This window comes from Plasmodium chabaudi (assembly GCF_900002335.3).
Source record: "Plasmodium chabaudi chabaudi strain AS genome assembly, chromosome: 13".
In the NCBI taxonomy this organism is placed as follows: Eukaryota; Apicomplexa; class Aconoidasida; order Haemosporida; family Plasmodiidae; genus Plasmodium; species Plasmodium chabaudi.
The window spans coordinates 1094157-1116082 of NC_030113.2; the positions used below are offsets into that span (position 1 = coordinate 1094157).

The window sequence follows — 21926 nt, forward strand, 5'->3', positions numbered from 1 at the left end:
TATGCAATATTTTAAAAATAGTATTATTGTGTTTTTATAAAGAATATATCTTGAAGTGGAAATTATACATATTTGTTTTTATTAAAATAAATTCAATATATATAAGTTTGTGGTAATAAAAAATGAAAAAAATTAATTATATATATAATGTTCTTATTATAATTTGTTCGTAACTATTTAAAATAAAAAAGTGTGACCAATTTGTTACACTTAGTATTGTATTTTTACTAACATGAAAATATTAATATCTTTATATGCATACATATTTAGTAGCACACATTATGTGTCTTCAATTTATTTATTAAGGCCATATAACCTATAAGTGTTTGAATGTGTAGACCTTTTTTCATTTCCTTATTTCACCAAATTGGAACTTATATCGTTCAACCATTTATTCAAATCTTTTAATATCAAGAAAAATACAATGCAATCCCAGTTTTTACTTATAAATATATAACAATAAAAACATTTCCTCAAGGCACACACACACACACTTAATTAATTCATTAAAGTTATTGCCAAATTATAATACAAATGTAAATTATGTTATTATATAATTCTCATAGTAAAATTCGTGGTTTTCTTTATATCATATATACCTATAGTATAGGCTACTTTATTCACCCCCAAAAAAAATTGATATGTCTTTATTAAGTGTCATTTACAATGATATTCATTCTAAATAATTTTTTTATTTATATTCATATGCATTTGTGAATATTTATTTTTCCCACAAATTTATTATAAGCATTAAAATATATAAGAATGTTTATTTATAAATGTGTTATAAGAAAAAAAAGGTATATACCAATTGTGTGAGCATTTTTCAATATATTTAAATACACTTTTAATCAATAATATATAAGAATAGAGAAAACGTGTTTCATATAAGAATTTGCTCAACAAGACATTAAAAAATATTACTAATAAATTTAGTAAATTTTATTATTTTTTCAACGTATTTTGAACTATAAAAATTATAGTTATTGTTGCATTATAAAGTTGTATGAATTGAGGTCTTTATATTTATGGCGTTTTTACTTTTAAAATGTCTTTAGTGTATTTTTCCTTTTAACTCATTAATTCCTTTAAATTAGAGTCTAAAAATAAATGGTATTTATAACATGAGTTTATCTTATGATTATAATATTTTTTTCCACATAAAAAATCTTTATATTTATGTATTTATTTTTAAATTATATTAACCTTTTTCTAAAATTTGAATATACTCTTTAGTGTGAGAATGCATGTTATGTTTGTTCGATAATAACATGCTTTTTAAATGGCTAGCCGATATCTATAAATGATGTAAATTGTGAAATGTGTATTTCAATGTATGCATATTTTTATTGCTTTTCAAAGTTCATATATCTTTAAATTTAATTGTCTTAATTTTTTTCTGGATACCTCAAAATACTTTACTTTTAATTGTGAATTCGATGATAACCAAAAGATATTTAGCTTAAAAAATATAAAAAATAAATAAGTATATATTATTAGACAAGCAGTTCAATATATGTACTTTCCATAACACATATTTTGGCGAACTGTATATATATGTGCACTATGAAAAATTAAGAGTATGTCATTTGAATGTCTTATATTCAAAATTTCAATATATAATTACTATATCCTTTGATAATTCGAAAGTTGTATGCTGATCGGAAAATAAGTTCTCTATGAGATTTTCAAAAATCTTATTATATATTTCTAAATATTTCGATGTCTCCATATTATCTGCAATAAGTATAATTCAAAAAATCGGCATATAAATATAAGCCCTAGTCAGTAATAGAAAATAATTAAAATAAAATATGTTTAAATTCAGCATAAGTATGTTACCATAATGTATAATATACTCTCTCAAAATTCTTAAAAAATGGTCTTCTTTCAGCTTCCCCTAAAAATAGTTAAAATAAATTATATAAATATAATATACTACTTAACTTTTATGATTTTATTATGTCTATTAAAAGAATATTTACCTTGATTAATAGAGAATTAAGAATGGTGTCATTACATTTCTTGTTTAATTCGTTTATATTATTGTTGAAGATATTAGAAAAATATTTTTTAATTATTTTAAAACTTGAAACATTTCTTAAGTATGCTTCAAATATGTTATTTTTAATAAAATGTTTGAGCTCCTCATCACTTAATTTACTATATTTCTGGAAATTTATATAATTAATAATAGCATTATTGTTTCAGATTAAATTATATAAGCGAACAAGTATATGCATATATTGTCTTGTATTTTTTTTTTCTAATATTTTTTTTTAAAATTTTTTTTTCAAAAGGTTACCATAAAATATATGTCATAAATATCATCATTCTTATTTATTATTTTGTAAGAATACACCAAAAATAAGTATAGTAGTTCCCTTAAAAAAATAATATGATAAATAAATGATAACTGCTTTCTTAGGGGTCTACATATGAAATGGAATATTATTTTTTATTTTGTTACTTTCTTTTAGTATTTTCCAAAATTGTATAGCATATTTTTATAAACTCATTAATATGGGGATTATATCCAGAATTGTTCTACAGTTAAATTTAAGAAACAATAAGAAAATGTGCATGTGAATAGGTCTATCTATTATTATTAGTAAAAACATATATGAATATTTATAGTATAACCTGATCACTCTCCATTAATTTAGAAACAACATTAGCGCTTACAACAAAAGTAAATATGTAATAGCTTATGTTCTTCATTTCGAGGATGTTATATAATACGCCTAAATATACGAGGGAAATAATAAAATATATTAATTATATATAAATTTATTCATGTACATGAGGAAGGAGAAAAACATTTAGAAATAAACATAATGGTTTATTATTTGTCTTACTTGAAAATGGGAGTATATCATAGCAGGCTTCGTGCATGCTAAATGTGTTTAACATATCCAAGCAATATAATCTAAGGGAAAATAAAATATTATGTATGCTTATAATGCCTAATTTTTATGGAGTCAATTTAAAAAATTAAATATATAATTTATTTTATATGTAAAGACATCATAAAAAATTACATAATCGGTTCCTTATTTGCATGTAATCCAATAAATATGTAGTACAGATAAATGTCCTTTATATCTTTTTCCTGCGTTGACATATAAGTGTGTGCTTATGTAGAAATCTTCCATATTTGTAACATTAAGGATATATAATAATTTATATTATGTATTTTCCATTACATGAAGAACCAAATTTTCCGATAATTTTAAAAGGTTAGATAAGTAAAGATAAAAGAAATTTAAAGACATATTATTTTTAATCATGTTTAAAATGCTCATTAAAATATGTTTATCATTTTTTATTATTAAAATTATTAATTCGCAAAAGCATCTGGAATCTTTATAGTCATCGCCGTCAATAATGAAAAGGCTTTTTAAAATAATATGGCACAAAATCTACAATAAATGAAAAAAAATAAAAGATAAATATGGACTATTATGACCATACAATCTTGTCTATTTAAAAATTATGATATTCCTATTATTTTTTTTGATTGGGTAGGCAAATGCTCATTAAAAAGAACAATGAAATGTAATAAAATTGGGATTAACATGATTTTTTGAAAGTGAATATATTTCTATTAACGCAAAGGTAAAACATGCCCCTATATAATGCATAAATTTAATAACTAATTTAAATATTTTATTGCATATACAAACAAAATGATATGCTATTATTAGACTTACTTCTTTAGTTGTTATGTCTTCTATATGTAAATAATTTAGAAGCTGCTTCAAGTAGTCCATAATTAAGATAAAAATTTCGTTGTCACATGTAGAGCTAGATATCACTTTACAAAAATAAAGAAATTTATTTTGATATTTTTAAAATGATTAGTTAAACCGATTTAAAAAAAATGTAAATGTGCATATCCAATTTAAGCAATTTATTCAAGTGTTAAATCATGTTGCATTTGTAATTTGCATTTATCTCTTTTATATTATATATTTTTTTGTAACCTGGGAAGAATAGTTTCCATATGTGAAAAAATTTATCAGGATGCAAAGATAGCAATATAGAAAAATTTTCATTAAAATGCTTTAGTGTGTCTAATATCTTCTTTATTAAATCTAAGTGAGGATAGAAATATAAGATAAGCATATATTCATTATTACGGTTGATATTACATATACATAGTTTAGATTATTATTATATTTAAAAAATGCAATATTTTCAATTTTTACCATATTCTTTTAAAAAACAAATGGATTGAAAATTTAGATATAAATTATCCCCAGTTTTATCCCCATATAATTTAAATTTATGATATTTGCTAATATCCTTTATTTTTTTATTGTGTTCTTCCACATATTCATTATCATTTTCTTTCTCCATTTCATAATCCGTAATGTATTCAGACAAAACTGTAATTATTATTTCTTCCACACTTTTGTCTAAATAAATGAAAATTCGAGAAAAATAAAAAAAATGAAACACATACTTAATCTAAACATATGTAAATGCATTATTTTACATTTCAATGTATCATATTTTAAGAATAATTGTTAAAACAAAAAATGTATATAACCTTCGTAGTTTTGGGTTACTGCTTGTTTTGTTTCGTTGGAATTTTTACCCTTAAAGGTACTAATTTAATATCAAAAATAAATATCGAATAAGGAAATATCATAGACAAATTCATTATCCAATATAAACACCAGTTTATACCCGTATGCTCATGCACATGCACAAAAAATATAATAAAATAAATAATAGTCACAAAGTATTAACATAAGTTTATAAGCATATGATACACAATTTATTGTCTATTACTTCATGGCGGTTAAGTATTTTAAATTGTCCTTCTCTTTAATGAATGAATCAAGCTAGAAAAGTGTTTAACAATGCATCGACTATGTTTAGACTTATTTTTATTAATGTGTACAATTTGCAATACGTATAATGTTTATTTTCTTATTCATAGAAATATATTTTTATTACAGTTTTAATATCGGTATTGCCCACATAATCACTAATATCATTTATGGTTATGATGCTACAGTTTTTTTCAAGATTATTAAATAAATGTGTTTCATTTGAACCCGTTCTTTTTTTTTGTTTATCCCCTTTATTTTGATTTTCTCTTTTTTTTTTCTCTTTTTCAATTGCATTGCTCTAATAAAATTCATTAAATTGTTAATATAGACATATGAATGTAAAAATTAACATACATTTTTTATGATAAATCAGTGAAATATCTAGATATATTACATATTCGGCGTCTTTAACTATTTGATATGTTTTCATCATTCTTTTGTCTTCATCCACTATATCATGTACGGCACTTTCTCTATGAATCGTTAACATCCATATGTGGTGTAAAAAAGTAGATAAAATAAAAAAAAACCAAAAAATGAAACATTTAAATAATTTAATACTTACCGTATTTTCTGTGTTATTGTAGGTTTCGAAAAGGATGGAACATTATGGTCACCCTCTACATTCGTGCAATAATATTCGTTTTGGCATTTTTTTCCATTAAAAAATTCGTATAATTGGATAAACAAATTTATAATATAATCTAAAATTCAAAAAAAATGAAATATAAATATATGTGATTGCTTATACTTCGAAGATTTACATTCAATGCATGCCCTAGTTTTATTTTATATTTTTTTACTTTTATCGGAGTTAATAATAGATAGTTCATCGAAAAATATATTGAAACTTTCTAAATGCTTTTTTAAAAATTTCCAGTTATTTTTTTTTATGTCTTTGCTAAATCCGTTCTCAAGGTTGCTCATGTTGATACTCTTTCGAAAGGTTATAAGATACATACATATATATATTTATATTTTGAATATTATAAAAATAAGACAGGGATTCTTAAAAAATACAACTATTAAAATAATAATATTATATGTAGTAAAAAATACTTGAGGCATATATGTGTTTATAATTTCTGCAATTATTATCCCATTGCTCGCATTTTTTATATTTTTAAAAGAATAAGGCAGATTTAAATGCTGCAGCCATTTTATAACTTCTCTTGGCACTAAAAATGAAAACATATATATAACCCATTTATGCTTAAAAATGTAGATAAAAATGATAAGAAAAACGAAAAAAATAATAAACAACAGCAAAAAGCAATGTCGAAAAAAAGGGAATTACATTCCATTTCCGTTGTTTTTCTTATGTTTCTGGATTATTATATATATGTGTGTTTTTTATGCAATAGGTTATTAGACAATATAAAATATTTTAAAAAACATATAATTAAAAAAATTGTGGTGTGCTTATAATTTAATAAGGAATGTTCGAATGAATCTATATGTGTATAATGACATATTTTATTTGAATGTCATATGGTATTATTATTTAATGTTCAAAATAATGTATTACAATGCGAAATAAATAATATATACATATCAAATTATAGGAAAATTCCGATACACATTTTTATAAATGCATACGTGTCTATACGTGTCTGTTCTTATAATTAAACTGCTACTATATTTTATCATATTATTTTTTAAATTATATATAAACATGAAAATTTAAAAAAATTTCCTTTATGCATTTTTATTTAATAAAAAACATGAGGTATTATTACATATAATTTTTTTCAGTTTTTATATTTTCATGAATATTTGTAGATATGTTAATATTTCAATTTCATCCTTTTCATAAATTCGCATTTTTACTACGTAAAACATAAATGCATAAGTAATAATATATAATAGTGTGGTTTCGAGTTTGTCTTTTAGCCGTTTTTCAAAAGGTTAAACATATTTCTTAGTAAAGCCTTTGCTTATTTCAGGGTCATAAAGTGTATTTGCACATATTATTTCATATACATTTTCATAATTTTCCATTAAGGGAAAAATGTATTTTGCATAAATATGTAAAAATTATTGGAAGATTATGAATATAATCCATTATTTATGGAGAAAAAATTTGTTAAAAATATTTTTTTTAAAATGAAAAAAAAGTAGACGAACATATATGTAAGATATTAGGGGATAGACCATAAAGTTATAAATAGCTTTTTTATTTTGTCCATTGTATAAAAGAGAACAATCTAAATAATAATAGAAGAAAACTCACGCTCAGGACCAAAAAAGGAAATATATATTAGGCATACAAAAATAAATAAATATATGCGTATTATATACACACATTCCTATATACATAATATATAGACCTGTGGGAAGCGGATAGACAGGAGAAACACTATGATACATGAAACAGCATAAATAAAGGGATTTGAAAATTATAATTATTATCACATGAGCCTTTTTCCTTTTGATTTTCAGTTTTTTTATTAATTAATTTTTTTAATTTTTATGCAGAATGTGTATTTTTTGTAATCATGAAAAAAAGGGAGGATTTGAAAATACTGCGATAGGAACATGGGCTAAGGGTATTAGTTTAATATTTTGCTCTTCAATATTTTTATTACACTTTATTAATGATAATGAACTAAAATTATTAAATAAAACGGTACCGACAGGAGAATATAAAATGATTTACTACTTAAGCATATATAATATAATCGGGGCAGCGGCACTTTTGTTATTTTCATTATTGGGCCATTTTATTTATAAGCCCCTTTTAAGACCAATATATTTAAGTTCATTTGTCGTATCATTATTTTTAATATCATCGGGAGTATATACAACATCAATAAGCAAAAATATTTCTTTAAAAATTATTGGAGTGATGGATGCATTAAAATATCATCCAGATTATATGTTACTAAATAAAATAAATCAATTAAATACTGATCAAGATGATAAAGTAATAAAAGGGGATGATGAAGAGGATGCAGATATTGAAGATAGATCAGAAGATTATAAAGACATAAGTTTTTTTGATGCAAATAAACTTTTAGAAATGATTAAAGATAGACAATCATTTCTTGAAACTAAAAAAGAAAAACTATTAAAAAGATTAACCAGAGATGATTTAATGAAAATGTTTAATGAAATAAAAGTAACCAATAATAATGCACATAAAATTATGATAGAAAACAAACTGTTAGAATTATATGAACAAATTAAAAATATTCAGACAAACTTTAATATATATGATAACTTCTATAAATTTATAGAAAATAATTCTCCCCTTTTCATAACCAATTCTGAAAAAATAAAAATTTTTGCACAAAAATTTCAAAGTATTTATAATTATTATAATAAGTCTATTTTTAATATTTCAAAGTATGAGTTAGTAAAACATGATAATGAAATTATTAAAATATATTTAGATTCGATAGAAACAATTAAGCAAGTACGAGAAAAAAATAAGAATGCAAAGTTATTTGAATATATAGATGATCTTAAAAAAAGAAATATACTTATTCTCTCTTCCGCATTATTACTGATGTCTTTTATGTACATCCATAAAGGCGCAACATTAACTTCAACAAGCTCTATGTCAATAACTTTAATGTAAGACGATTTTCATTTTTTTTTGGATGCCCTTTGCATTCAATTGATGAATTATATAAGTTATATAAATGTATAATCATATGCATATATATACATTTCCACATATTTTATTTTTTTTGCCTTCTTAGATACGCCCCCTCTATGTCCTACCTAATTACACTCGCTTGTATTTTCGTTTGTAGCGGTGTTTTTTTCTTTTCTATTGTTGGATTGATATTATATATTTTTAGTTTTATATTAATATTTTTTTTAATATTTTCCCAATGTTTTTGTGAAAGGATATTCAAGTTTTTTATGGGATTAATATTTCTATTTTTATTTATTTTTTGTTTTTTAATTGGATATATCTTAATAGAAGATTTTAATGAAGGCTCAAAAGTATATAATGAATACAAAAAAAATGAATTTAATGATTTTTTTTGGGTATTATTAAGCAAAGGAACATATGAGCGTTTTAAAAGTTTTATTTTATTTTCAAACGGACAAATGTTTTTAGTATGTATTGCTTTATGCGCCTTTATGACAATATATTCCCTTTACAGTGTCTTCTACACTTTTCGTTCTATTTATTCTTAATATGATATCAAATAATTCTTAATTTTCTAAAGAAACATGCATACACACATATTTGTATACATATATGCATTCATTTCTGTGTGCTTCAATATATATGTTAACACCCAAATAGAATCAGCTAAGAGACAATGGTGTTGTTCCACAATTAACGATATCTTATTTTTTTCTCAACTTTTTTTACTATTGTTACTTTTTCATTTGCTACATTTTTCGTTATTTTTTTTTTTTTCTAAATATATTTTCTATTTTCGATTTTTTATTGTATTAATTCAATAAAACTTTCATTTTTTGACGTATTCAATTTATAGATATTTATTAATATGGAATGCGTATATATCCCATTCTTTGCACTTGTCACCATTTATTTTAATGTGCAACATTAAATATATTTTCGGAAACAGCAATAAAAGAAAAAAATCTAATTCATTATGTTGTTAAAAATGAATAATTTTCATTTTGAAACGTTATTGTTGAATATGTATTTTATTTTTTTAGTAAAATAAAATGGAAAATTAAAAAAAAATAAAATAAGAAATATAAAATAGTATGAAATACCAAAGTAGGATAAGTAAATAATATCGGTGGAGATAAAAAAAACTAACAAAACATTATGTCTTATACATTGGTATAAAATATATACACTATATATATTTAATGTACATTAAAATGGAATAAAAATGTAAAAGGTATATATTGCTTTACTTAAAAATAAAAGAAAAATATGAACTATTTTTTTCGTTTTTTTTTTTGTAATTCATTTGAAAAGATCTTGCTAATCTGCATTGCAGAATAGTGAAAGAATTTCGTTTAATATAATTGCATTGGAAAAGATTAGGGGCTTGTGGTTTTTTGTAACCATATGTGTTAAGCAGTGTACTAAATACAATTAATTCTGCATTTGCATTAAAATATATTAGTAATTATGCATATTTAAAGATATATGCCCCTCCACATATACAAAGTTGCGCATATGTAAATGGAGGACACGATTTGTGCGTAAATTTTATGGATTTTTCATTATATTGTAATGGTAAAAAGAGCCACATATATATATTACTCATATGCATATATAATAGCCCTGTGAATACACCAATTTAGAGATATTGTAACGTGAAATTAAAAAAAATTGTGGTTATCTCGAGTTTGTTTATATTAAACATATAAATCTTATAAATATTTAATTTTTCCAAAATCAATTCTTCTAGTTGCATAAACAGTCCAGAAAAATCTTTGCCAAACAGTCATTAATACCATTGCAACAAAAGCACCACTTACTAATTTGAGACCAGTTAATTTTCTCTCATCATGAGTTGGTTCAGCTGCCCATGTTAAAAAGTTTACAACATCTTTTGCCATTTGAGAAACGTTACAAGGAGTCCCATCTTCATATTCAATCATGTCATCTTGAAGAGGAGGGGGCATAGATATTGATCCTCCAGGGAAATAAGTATTATAATATAAACCTTGTCTTAATGCGACACCTTCTGGTGGGTCACGATAACAAGTCAATAAAGAAAATATATAATCTGGGCCATTATGCCTTGCTGTTGTTATAACAGATAAATCTGGTGGTGATGCACCTCCATTTGCATATCTGGCAGCTTCTTCATTTGGATATGGTTTTGGAAAAGAATCTGTTAAAATACCAGGTCTTGTAAACATTTCACCTTTATCATCTGGTCCATCTTCTATATCATAGGATGCTGCAATTTGTTTTACTCTTTTTTCTGGGTATACTTCATTAACTAAACTACGAAATTGTAGTTGTTCCATTGAATGGCATGTAGCACATATTTGCCTATATACTTCAAACCCTCGTCGTACACTTGGTATATCATGTGAATGAAACATGGACTTAAACCAAAATGGATAATGTGGTGTGTGTGGTGGCTCATAATCCATACACCAAGCAACAGGCCTTGATTGCATATTATTATGCACTATTGAAAAACCCAAAGCAAATAATATATAATACTTTAAATTTAAATATTTATATTTTTTTCTTTCTTCACTTTCTTCTTCTGTATATGGCTGTAAATGATTTTTTAATCTATCTTGGCTTTTTTTATCTGGTAAAAAGAAATCACACCCTTCTTCTAATGTTCCTCTACATATTTGTCTCTTATAATCGGTGTGACTATTTCTGTAGTTGTCATTTGGCTTAAATCTATCCAATATATAATAATTTAAATTTTTTATTCTGTTATTTTTTTTTTGGGCTTTGAATATATTCTTCTCAAATTCATTGTTCCATGATTTTATTAAATGTAATCGAAGCTAAAAATAAAAAAATCAAATTAAATCAGTGTGTATTTATTCTGGTACGTACAAAGAAAATATGTATCACAGAAATGTCAATATATTATAAGCAATTAAGAGATTGGCAAATTCACACATTTGCACGTTTAAACTTAGCTAATTATTTCTCATTTGTACATATGCATGTTGATAATTTTACACATAAATATTTTCATAACTAAACGAATGGTACATAATTTTTCATACCCGGTATGGAAGCTTTAACCATAATTTATCTTTATATCCTGGAAACAAGTTATTTAATGCTCCCCCCCCAGCCATATTTTATTTTATGGAACCTTTTTTCCTTTTATTATTGTTATTATTAAAAAAATGTGAAAAAAGTTATATATTCAAATAAACTTAAGTATAATTAATGTAATCATTTGAAAACTCAACAAACTATAAATAAAAATCAATTTACATTATGGACATATTTACTTAAATATATATATATAAATGATATATTTGTTATTTATATATATAATGCTATATTTATTTTTTCCTTTTTATTCCTCTTAGCACAGTACTATTTTATTTGGGTTTTCAAATAACATTAGTATTCCCATACAATGTATTACAATTTATTTTTTTTTATGCAATTTTGGAAAAATATTATGTGCATATATAATATATATATATATATATAATATGCATGATATAATAATAATATTATTATATCATATAATGTAAAGAAAAATTGGTTTTCTACATATTTTTTAAATATTTTTAATATAATTCAAATTAATATGTGAAAAAGAAAAAAATATATGAATATAATTAATATCAAATGAAAAAATAAAAATTAATATTTTTCTGTGTAATTAACTCTTGTACACCTTTTACATTAGGAACAAAAAAATATAGTGGGAATACAGTTACTTTTTATTTTTTTTTTTAATTTTTACCATTTTAATAATTATTTTTCCCTTATTTTTTCTTTTTTGTGTAAATTAAAAAATAAAATGGGGTTGGTTAATTTTTATGTTATTGTTTTTCAAATTTAGTAACTATGTTTTTTTTTTATATTTCATTTGTTTATGAAGGATGATAAGATACACATCGAATATTTTTCATAATTATATCCTTATTATTAGTACAAATAAATATATGCAATAGGTAAAATTGCAGTGTACTTGCATAAGTAATAAAAGTATGAAATCCTAAAGTGGTTATACATATTTAACGTAAAACGCGCTCAACTTAGTGCGTGTGTTAAAAATATTACACAAAAAATTATTGAAGGGTACTTATTAACAAAAAATGGGGTATATTCATATATACATTGTATGCGTATGTTAAGATCACACTTTTAACTCATACACATATGCATAGCATATATACCATGCTATAGTCTAATTTTAAATATTAAAAAAAAACAATATCAAAACAATATAGTCTATTAAGAATAAATTATTTTACAAATTTTCTAGTGCGCATGTCTGAACAAATTGGTTTATAAAAAATATGTTATTCCTATATAATTATGTTCGCTATTATTCTATCTTTTTACCGCAATACATATTATTGAAAAATCAAACAAAGTTTTACTTAAACACTATACTAAAATTATATTTGCGAAATCTTTCTTTTAAACATATTTTAAATTATATTAAAAGAAGTGTATTTTTATTTTATTTGTGACCAGCTTTTTTAATTATAATAAATATTTAATAAAGGTATAAACTGAGTTAATGGAAATGGAAAATAGTAAGTGAAATATGTTGGTAATAGTACAACACACATATTTTATATATATAAATATATGCCTATTTAGTTTCTATTTCTTCAAAAACGATACATATAATATGGATAATATAGTTGTATTTCAATTATAAATAAAAACTATCATATTTTTATGCTCATGAAGTTATCTTAGTATGTTATGTTAATCAAAAATAACATACTTATTTTCCATACCTCATTTATGTACTCAAAAGATAAGTGTGAATATTATCTTACATTACCAGAGTTTTTTATTATAAAATTCGAAATACTTAAATGTATTATATTTTATTATATAAATTAAAAGTAAAAAAAATACTACAATCAATAAATATTAATATATGGAGAATGCATAAAGCATATATATTAACTGAAAATACAAGCCTTCAATTATTTTAATAACCCCAAAACTTATTTTGTTCCTATCATATTTTATATGTAAAATAATGAAATAGTTAAAACACCTATCACATATATATATGTGTATGCTATAATTAATGACTGTGGAAAGAGAACACTATAAAGTATATTATTCAAAACCCCCAAAAAAGTAAACAAAATAATCTTAATATAATTTAATTTATGATATAAAATATGCTTTTCGAAGAAATGTTAAAATCCCCCTTCAACTAATAAATAATATGTTTACAAATATGGATTATATGCACAACGTGTAATGCCTACTACATTACTCATGAGAATAACTATTTTTTATAGCTCTAGTAAACTTGTATAAATATAATATAAAGTATTGCTTTTAAAATTGCTTAAATAATATTTAAATTAATTTTTATATACTACACAATATAGCCTTAAGTTTTTTCGTAGCATACAAAAATTACAAAATTTAAATGCTATATATATGCAAAAAGGAGAAAGTATATTATCCGAAAGTGAAGTGACAAAATGAATAACACATGTAATAGCGATTTAATAAAAGGTATAGATAATATAGCAAAAATGCTGCCATATATAAGCATATTAAAGCAGCATTATAAAAATAACCACCGAAGCCCCTAATGTAAATATAAGCACCTTAAATTATACATATTAATATATAGTTATTATGCCCCCTTTCCTTTTAGTATTTACGAGATAATAACGATATATAATAATATATATATAGTTTTTTATTAAACATATATTTTACAAAATAGCGTGCCTCTCTATTATATAAGCAAAAAAAATTATATATTATGTAGGTAATAGGAGACGATTTGTTTTACCTACTTACTTTATTTCTGAAAAAAACAAAAAAATTAGTACTGCTTTTAATATTATCAGTAGCGATATTAGAACGTAAATATTACTATTTATAATGGCAATTAATATAACGTGCACACATATGCAAAACCAAATCATATGCAAGTATGATATATGATAACCACAATAGGAATATTACTAACATTTTTCAAAATACTATATACATATTATGTTTGCAATAAATTATGCATATCCAATATTACGCAATCATAGGTGTACATTATTTAATATATATGTTCCACTATATTTACTATTAATTAATTATTTATTTTTATCACATATTGCAAGTTTTCCTATATATCACCTCTTAAACATATATTGCCAAAATTTATATTTTTTTAAATAACCGTCATTATTTCTATAAAAATATTATAAAAATAATTTAATTTTTAAATACCTTAAATAAAAAAAATATATTCTCAATTAAATTCTTAAACTTTTATAATTAAACACTTTTCACATTTTAAAAAACAAAACCTCTCTAATTAATTTAATTAACCAATTTTATAATTAAAATTAATTAAAACTTTTATAATAATAAACTTATTTATCTTAAACAAAATATTTATATTTTTAAAAAAACACAAAAATGGCAGTAACAAAAGTAGGAATTAACGGATTTGGCCGTATCGGTCGTTTAGTATTCAGATCTGCTCATGAAAGGAGTGACATCGTAAGTTTATAGATCTACATTAAATAGAAATTAATATATTATGTAAATTATAAGTATATTTGTTTATATATAGATATGTATATTTATATAATATATTAGCGTATTAAATAATATGCTCATTATATTATAGTGTGTTTAAAAAATAATATATGTACCACTTTTTTTTTTTAATTTCTTATTATTTTTTGTATATAAAATAATTTTCTGAGTAATAATGTTTTATCATGTTTATATTCCCTTTTTTATTATATAGGAAGTAGTTGCTATCAATGACCCATTTATGGATATCCATCACTTAATCTACTTATTAAAACATGATTCAGTTCATGGAAAATTCCCATGTGAAGTAACCCCAACTGAAGGAGGTATAATGGTTGGAAACAAAAAAGTCGTTGTTTACAACGAAAAAGACCCAGCTCAGATTCCATGGGGAAAACACGCCATTGATGTTGTATGTGAATCAACTGGTGTATTTTTAACCAAGGAATTATCCAGTGCTCACATTAAGGGAGGTGCAAAAAAAGTTATCATGTCAGCACCACCAAAAGATGACACTCCAATTTATGTCATGGGTATTAACCACGAGAAATATAACAGTTCTCAAACCATCGTTTCCAATGCCTCATGTACTACCAACTGTTTAGCACCAATTGCTAAGGTAATTCATGAAAACTTTGGAATCGTTGAAGGTTTAATGACCACTGTCCATGCCTCAACAGCCAACCAATTAGTTGTTGATGGACCATCAAAGGGAGGTAAAGACTGGAGAGCAGGTAGATCAGCTTTGTTAAACATTATCCCAGCTTCAACTGGTGCAGCCAAAGCTGTAGGAAAAGTTTTACCAGAATTAAACGGAAAATTAACTGGTGTTGCCTTTAGAGTTCCAATTGGTACCGTCTCTGTTGTTGATTTAGTATGCAGATTAGAAAAACCAGCCAAATATGAAGATGTTGCTAAAAAAATTAAAGAAGCATCTGAGGGACCACTTAAGGGAATCTTAGGTTATACCGAAGAAGAAGTTGTATCTCAAGATTTCGTCCATGATAGCAGATCATCTATCTTTGACTTAAAAGCTGGTCTTGCCTTAAATGATAACTTTTTCAAAATTGTCTCATGGTATGACAATGAATGGGGATATTCAAACCGTCTTTTAGATTTGGCTATCCACATCACCCACCATTAAGTTGCTCTATAACCTATCCTCCTGAAAATTACATTTCATGAAATTATTAAGAATAATTCAATTGTATCGATATGCATATTCAAAATAAGGCCATTTGCATATATGAAATATTCGAGGCTTTTGGAAGTTGTAACAGAAAAAATACTATGCATTTCATACCATACTCCTATGAATCGCATTTAAAATTAATACTTAAAATATATTTTGTTATTTGCATTATGCAATATCCATTACATTTGTGCGTATAACTTAATTAATACATATTATGAATTAAAAATGTTTCTTTTTATATGTATGCATACTTCTTAAGGCATGTGGTAATTGTAATAACGCATACACCTGCTATGAACTAAACGATAACTCTAATTAAGATGTGAATTAAATAATAAAACATCATCGTAAATGTTTTTTGCCGTTGATATGGCAAAGATCAATTTTATGGCAATCAGTTTAGTATTGCATTCTATTTAACCAATGTAAAGAGAGTTTACTAGAAAAAATTCGAAAAAAATAAAATTATTTAAAAAAAATAACATTAAAACAGTTACAAGAATAAGTGTAAAATTGTAACATTTCGCGGAATGCCCTAAATAAACATATATATCATATGAATGATCGAATAAAACAAAATTTGATCATTCATTTTTGTGTGGGCTTCCTGTTTCGTTATGAAATGAATAATATATTTTCTATCAAATTCAAAAAAGAAAATTTAAAATATTTTGGATGCGTTTCCGATGTTGCAATAAATTTCATTCTATTGGATCCGTTTATGTAAGAAGTTATATAATAAATTAGAAGATTATAAATATTTTTATAAACATCATCATTTTGATCGTCTTCAAAATATTTATAATTGTTATTTTTTTCAATAAACAAATCTATATTATCGAATATAATTACTGAGGGTTGATTTTTTAAGGCTCTCAAGAAAATACTTTTTATGTATTTGCTATTTTCACCTATCGTCTTGTTAATTAAAAGATGGCTTTCAAATTGAATTATAGATACATTTTGATATTCATAAAAAATGTTTTTTTTCTCTCCACGGAATGCATTTTTGATTCGTGTACTATATTTAAAAATCATGTCAGGATTAATTGAGTTATCCAATTTCATTGTGCAAGTATTTGCATCTTCAGTATATATTTTTTTTCGTGTTGTATCAACCCCATTCTCTTTATTTTCATAACTTAAATTATCACGTAATTCGGTATCATATTTAAGCATTTCATGAAAAGGTATATCTTTATAATCCGAACGAATTATTTTAATAATAAATTTTAATAAAGTTGTTTTTCCTGCGCCACTATGCCCATATATTAAAAATGTATTAGGAATTCTGAATTTACTAAAATAAAATTTTATATAACTATTTTCTTCGATCTTGTAAATATTATAAGTGTCATTTTGATATTTTTGTTTTACCATAAAATGTTTTCTAATGTGAGATAACTCTTTTTTTCTTGAGAAATTATAGATTTTTTCATCTATCTCTTTTTTAAGATTTCCTACTGGTTTATAGCAGTAGTTTGATTTAGTATTCTGTAAACCATCCGTATTATTATCAAATTGATTATTATCACTAGCCCATTTTTCGTTATATTTATTTCTAGTCGTACCATGTGCATACACACCACTACTTCCGTATATGAGGGTAGGACTTTGATTAATCTCGTGCTTTTCGTGATTGTTTTTTAATCTATTTAATTTCCTGGAATTATGTTTTGTAATTTTTGTGTGTCTTTTCAAAAGAGTATCAATATATTCATTTATGTAAAATGAAGTGTAAGACATTTTGCAAATATAATTAAGAACATTATTATGGCCGTTATTAGTCGATATAAAAATGTTATATTTTCTTCTCTTTTTGTTTCGTAAAAAGTATTTATATTTTTTAAGATATTTAAAATTCCTTTTATTCATTAAAAAGTTAAAAACATTAAAATGGTTACATAAAGAACCATATATATTATCATCTCTTTTATTATTTTCTCTTTTTGGTATTATGTCCAATATGTTTATTTTTTCATCACTCCTTTGTGTAATTAAGTTATTATTATAAAAATTATAGTAATATTTAAAAATATATTTAAACAAGTCTATGTTAGAATAATGATAACTATTTAAAAAATCTAATTTATTAGAAATAATATTATATATTGCATCTATAAATAATTTATTCTTCGTATAGAGCGAATAAATCTCCTTATTCATATGTATATAATATAAAATATGTGTATTGACAAATTCATAGACATTTATTTTATAATCATATAAATTAGTCATAGACGAATTGAATTGGTCTTTATTCCCTTGAAAACTAACTAGCTTAACACAATATTTTTTATTTATTTTTTTTATTATATTTTTCATATAAATAAGTAAATTATATATCTGTATATTAGCATTGTATATTATATTATTCATTCTTCTTTTGTTCGACATATCATTATTTGATTCATTTTCTGATGTATTCTCAGATATATTATTTGATTCGTTTGGCTCATTTTCATTTTTTAAACTATTTCTAAAAAAAAAAAATCCGTCTTTTCCTCCTCCTTTTAATGATAGAGCCCAATGGTCAATATATGGTAAAACAAAAACAGATTTTATAATTTTTTTATCCTTTATATATTTTATAAAATCTAAAAAAATATCTTTAATATATTTTATTACATGCTTACAATTATATAAACTTATTATGTCAACAATGCATAAGGGAATATTCAATGTGCCTTTTATATAATTTATAATATCATCATATGCCTCATATGAATTATTATGGCAAAATTCTATTGATATAAAAATGCTTCTTTTGTTATTTAACAATTTCATCAGTTTCAATATACTATTTTTATTGTAATTTATAATGTGCCATCTTCTGGGGTCTATATTCCCAACTTCATCATCAATCATCTCGTCGTTTTCATCGGCATTTACCTTATCCGTATTATGATCACTAATCCACATATTGTTGCAATATATTTATACTGAAATTATCGCAGATATGTGGCATAATCGATATATTTCCAAAAGAAATTAAATATACGAATTTATATAGATATAGCCATGCTTACATAGTAGTATCATTTATTACATTTCAAAAATATAAAATTTTATAAAATTCATAAAAGTGATAATTGCTATGTGATTTGTGTTTATATTGATAATAACAAGAATTAAAATTTTTACAAAAAATGTAGAAAGATCTCACTTTGAAATTAGCAAAAATAATTTGATAAATGCTATATGCTTCACAAAAATCGCAGCTATATATCCCTTAAAATATAACAAGCATGATTAATATTTAAACTGGAAATGTATAATCCCACAAAATTAAAAGCATGTGCTCATAGGATAATATTTAAATAGGTGTGGTAATAAAAATTGGTAATTCTTTGTAATATTTATGGGCATGCAAAAAATACAAGCCCCACACAAACTATATATTGCTATTATATATATTTATTACAACGTTTAAAATTAGAATATCAAATTTTGTGAACAACTATAACTTAAAATCATTAAATATATAAAATATTATTAAAGTTTTTACCGAAGTAATATATTAATTTAGTTTTAGGCTAAAAAGTTGTTTATTTAAAAATGAGCATGAAAAAAACATATTTTTCAACACTTAACAAAAAAATTTTAACTGTACTTATAATTTTATAAAAAATATTTAACGATAAAAAAATAATATATATGCATATAAATTAAAAAGTAATAAATTAAGATATCTTTCATAATGATATAAAATCATTTATAAACTATACAATATAAATATATATTTAACACAATGCATATAGTATATAATATTTATATAATTTCCAAGAATTATTAACAATATTATACTGTATATTATGCATCCATAACGAATATCTATTTATAATTGTATTCAAAATAACAGACTGATACAAAAGTAAATTCTTACAAACAAAATAAACTCAGTGAGAAATAAAATATTCGTCTAATATCCAGTAGTAGCTATAAATTTATACTTAGCAATTCTGAATAATAGATATCCAAATTAAATTATATAAGACAAAAATAGGACATTTTAATGAAATGTTCTTGCTTTTTTATTTCATTGAGATAATAATATTATATCCCTTTGTTTTATCCCTTTTTGTACATATATATATTTTATTGTTTTCATTATCAAACTTATCTATTTCTTCACTTGATTACTAACACAAACAACATAACTAACAAAAATATTCATTTAATTTTAAAATTTTTTATTATTCTGTAGTTCAAATATATATATATAGTATGCTTTGTTAACATTTTGGATAATACTAGATATAGTATTTCTCAAAATATGTACAATCTATGATTCTCTATTTTCTGCTTTTTCTTTTTCTTTATTATTCCAAAGCACTTCAATTTTTGTATTTATAATATCAAATAATTCGATATCCTTTTGATTTTTTAGGATATATTCTTTTGCTGAAAATATAGAGATATTTTTGAATGCGCTAATAATATTAAACATATGATTTTGAAAACTTGATATATGAATAATTTCTTTATCATGATAATGCTCTTTTAATTTCTGAAAAACATGAATATATTTTTCATTATCTGTTATAAATAATCTTAATACATAATTAACAATAGAATAATTATAAACATTCATATTAAATACTGGTACCATACAATAAATAATTTTTAGCATTAAGTTATTTGCGGTTTTAAATATTGGGAAATCTCCAGGTTCAAAAAATTGTTCGTATTCTTCTATAAAATTCATAATTTCGTGTAGCTCATTGACAGGCGTAATTGTTTTTTCAAAACAAAAACCTGAATGAGCTAAGGAGACGAACACGTCGATCTCTATTTGCCTTATATTATATTCATTTATTATGTTACTTAAATTATGTAATTGTAATATTTCTTTGAAACATGTTGTTTGATTTATTTGCTGCATTCTTGAGGCAACTGTTAAACAGCATATTCCCATGATCTTTAGTATATATTTTTCTAAATTTTTTTTAAGCAATTTATAAATAATCACATGCAAGTACTTGCTATTACATAAAAGTACTTTTAAAGCATCACATGCAATATATGCCAATTCTTCAGAATTGGTAGAAAATAATTTTTCTGAAGTAGCAAAAAGCCATGTTTTTATATTTACATAATCATTATATCCGCAATTTACGGTTTCTAAAGCATTATAAAATGTATCTTTTAGGTTGCAATCTTCTAAAAAATTTTCATGCAATTTTATCTTTCTAGTATTTGTTATTATCTCTCTCATACTAACGACTTTTTCCATTTTCTTCACATTTATTTAGGCATATATTTTAAAACAAAAATAATTCAAACTTAAAACAGCATCCAGCGTATTTACATATACGTGTTACCAGATTTATATATGATTCGATGTATTGTTAATTAATGTATTATATACATATATATATTTTCGTATTAAGCGTATTATATATAAATATAAACGAGCATAAAATTCGAATCAAAAAAAAAAAATAAGCTTGCTTTAATGAAACAAGTTATATTATATATAAAAAATTTTATCAATAATTTTTCTTAATTTTATATTTTCTTTTTATTTAAAAATCAATGTTCATACAATTAAGGTATGTACACTTACACGTACTTATAGATATAAATAATGATACAATTTTTATAAAAATAATTGCGTTAAAGCAAAATAATTGTTTTATAGCATTATCCATAAATATATTATGTATATACAATATTTGTAAATTAACTTATAAAATTAATTAAGATATCTTAAACAATTAATGAAAATTTT

General features: G+C 23.2%; 6 protein-coding genes across 6 annotated transcripts; 2 read left to right on the forward strand and 4 right to left on the reverse strand.

Annotated features, from left to right (window-relative positions):
- Positions 1 to 1071: 1071 nt before the first annotated feature.
- PCHAS_1329400 (conserved Plasmodium protein, unknown function) lies at positions 1072 to 6148 on the reverse strand (the record flags this gene model as incomplete). The annotated part of the gene is made up of 23 exons (XM_016799239.1): positions 1072 to 1100; positions 1207 to 1297; positions 1408 to 1461; positions 1628 to 1737; positions 1843 to 1900; positions 1986 to 2171; positions 2306 to 2384; positions 2471 to 2547; positions 2644 to 2744; positions 2859 to 2929; positions 3042 to 3112; positions 3207 to 3422; positions 3714 to 3817; positions 3987 to 4097; positions 4212 to 4421; positions 4556 to 4614; positions 4801 to 4853; positions 4969 to 5142; positions 5239 to 5317; positions 5410 to 5548; positions 5648 to 5780; positions 5904 to 6022; positions 6142 to 6148. 23 exons carry the CDS (start codon positions 6146 to 6148, stop codon positions 1072 to 1074), a joined length of 2331 nt encoding a protein of 776 aa, XP_016654556.1.
- Positions 6149 to 7323: 1175 nt separating this feature from the next.
- On the forward strand, positions 7324 to 8999 carry PCHAS_1329500 (conserved Plasmodium protein, unknown function; the record flags this gene model as incomplete). The annotated part of the gene is made up of 2 exons (XM_734592.2): positions 7324 to 8423; positions 8552 to 8999. 2 exons carry the CDS (start codon positions 7324 to 7326, stop codon positions 8997 to 8999), a joined length of 1548 nt encoding a protein of 515 aa, XP_739685.2.
- A 1167-nt stretch (positions 9000 to 10166) lies between these two features.
- Positions 10167 to 11579, reverse strand: PCHAS_1329600 (cytochrome c1 precursor, putative; the record flags this gene model as incomplete). Its single annotated transcript, XM_016799240.1, has 2 exons — positions 10167 to 11276; positions 11505 to 11579. 2 exons carry the CDS (start codon positions 11577 to 11579, stop codon positions 10167 to 10169), a joined length of 1185 nt encoding a protein of 394 aa, XP_016654557.1.
- Positions 11580 to 14874: 3295 nt separating this feature from the next.
- PCHAS_1329700 (glyceraldehyde-3-phosphate dehydrogenase, putative) lies at positions 14875 to 16141 on the forward strand (the record flags this gene model as incomplete). Its single annotated transcript, XM_734695.2, has 2 exons — positions 14875 to 14958; positions 15212 to 16141. The coding sequence occupies 2 exons, from the start codon at positions 14875 to 14877 to the stop codon at positions 16139 to 16141; spliced, it is 1014 nt and encodes a 337-aa protein (XP_739788.2).
- Positions 16142 to 16807: 666 nt separating this feature from the next.
- PCHAS_1329800 (conserved Plasmodium protein, unknown function) lies at positions 16808 to 19060 on the reverse strand (the record flags this gene model as incomplete). The annotated part of the gene is made up of 1 exon (XM_016799241.1): positions 16808 to 19060. One exon carries the CDS (start codon positions 19058 to 19060, stop codon positions 16808 to 16810), a length of 2253 nt encoding a protein of 750 aa, XP_016654558.1.
- Positions 19061 to 20477: 1417 nt separating this feature from the next.
- PCHAS_1329900 (mediator of RNA polymerase II transcription subunit 20, putative) lies at positions 20478 to 21428 on the reverse strand (the record flags this gene model as incomplete). The annotated part of the gene is made up of 1 exon (XM_735531.1): positions 20478 to 21428. One exon carries the CDS (start codon positions 21426 to 21428, stop codon positions 20478 to 20480), a length of 951 nt encoding a protein of 316 aa, XP_740624.1.
- Between the last annotated feature and the right edge of the window lie 498 nt (positions 21429 to 21926).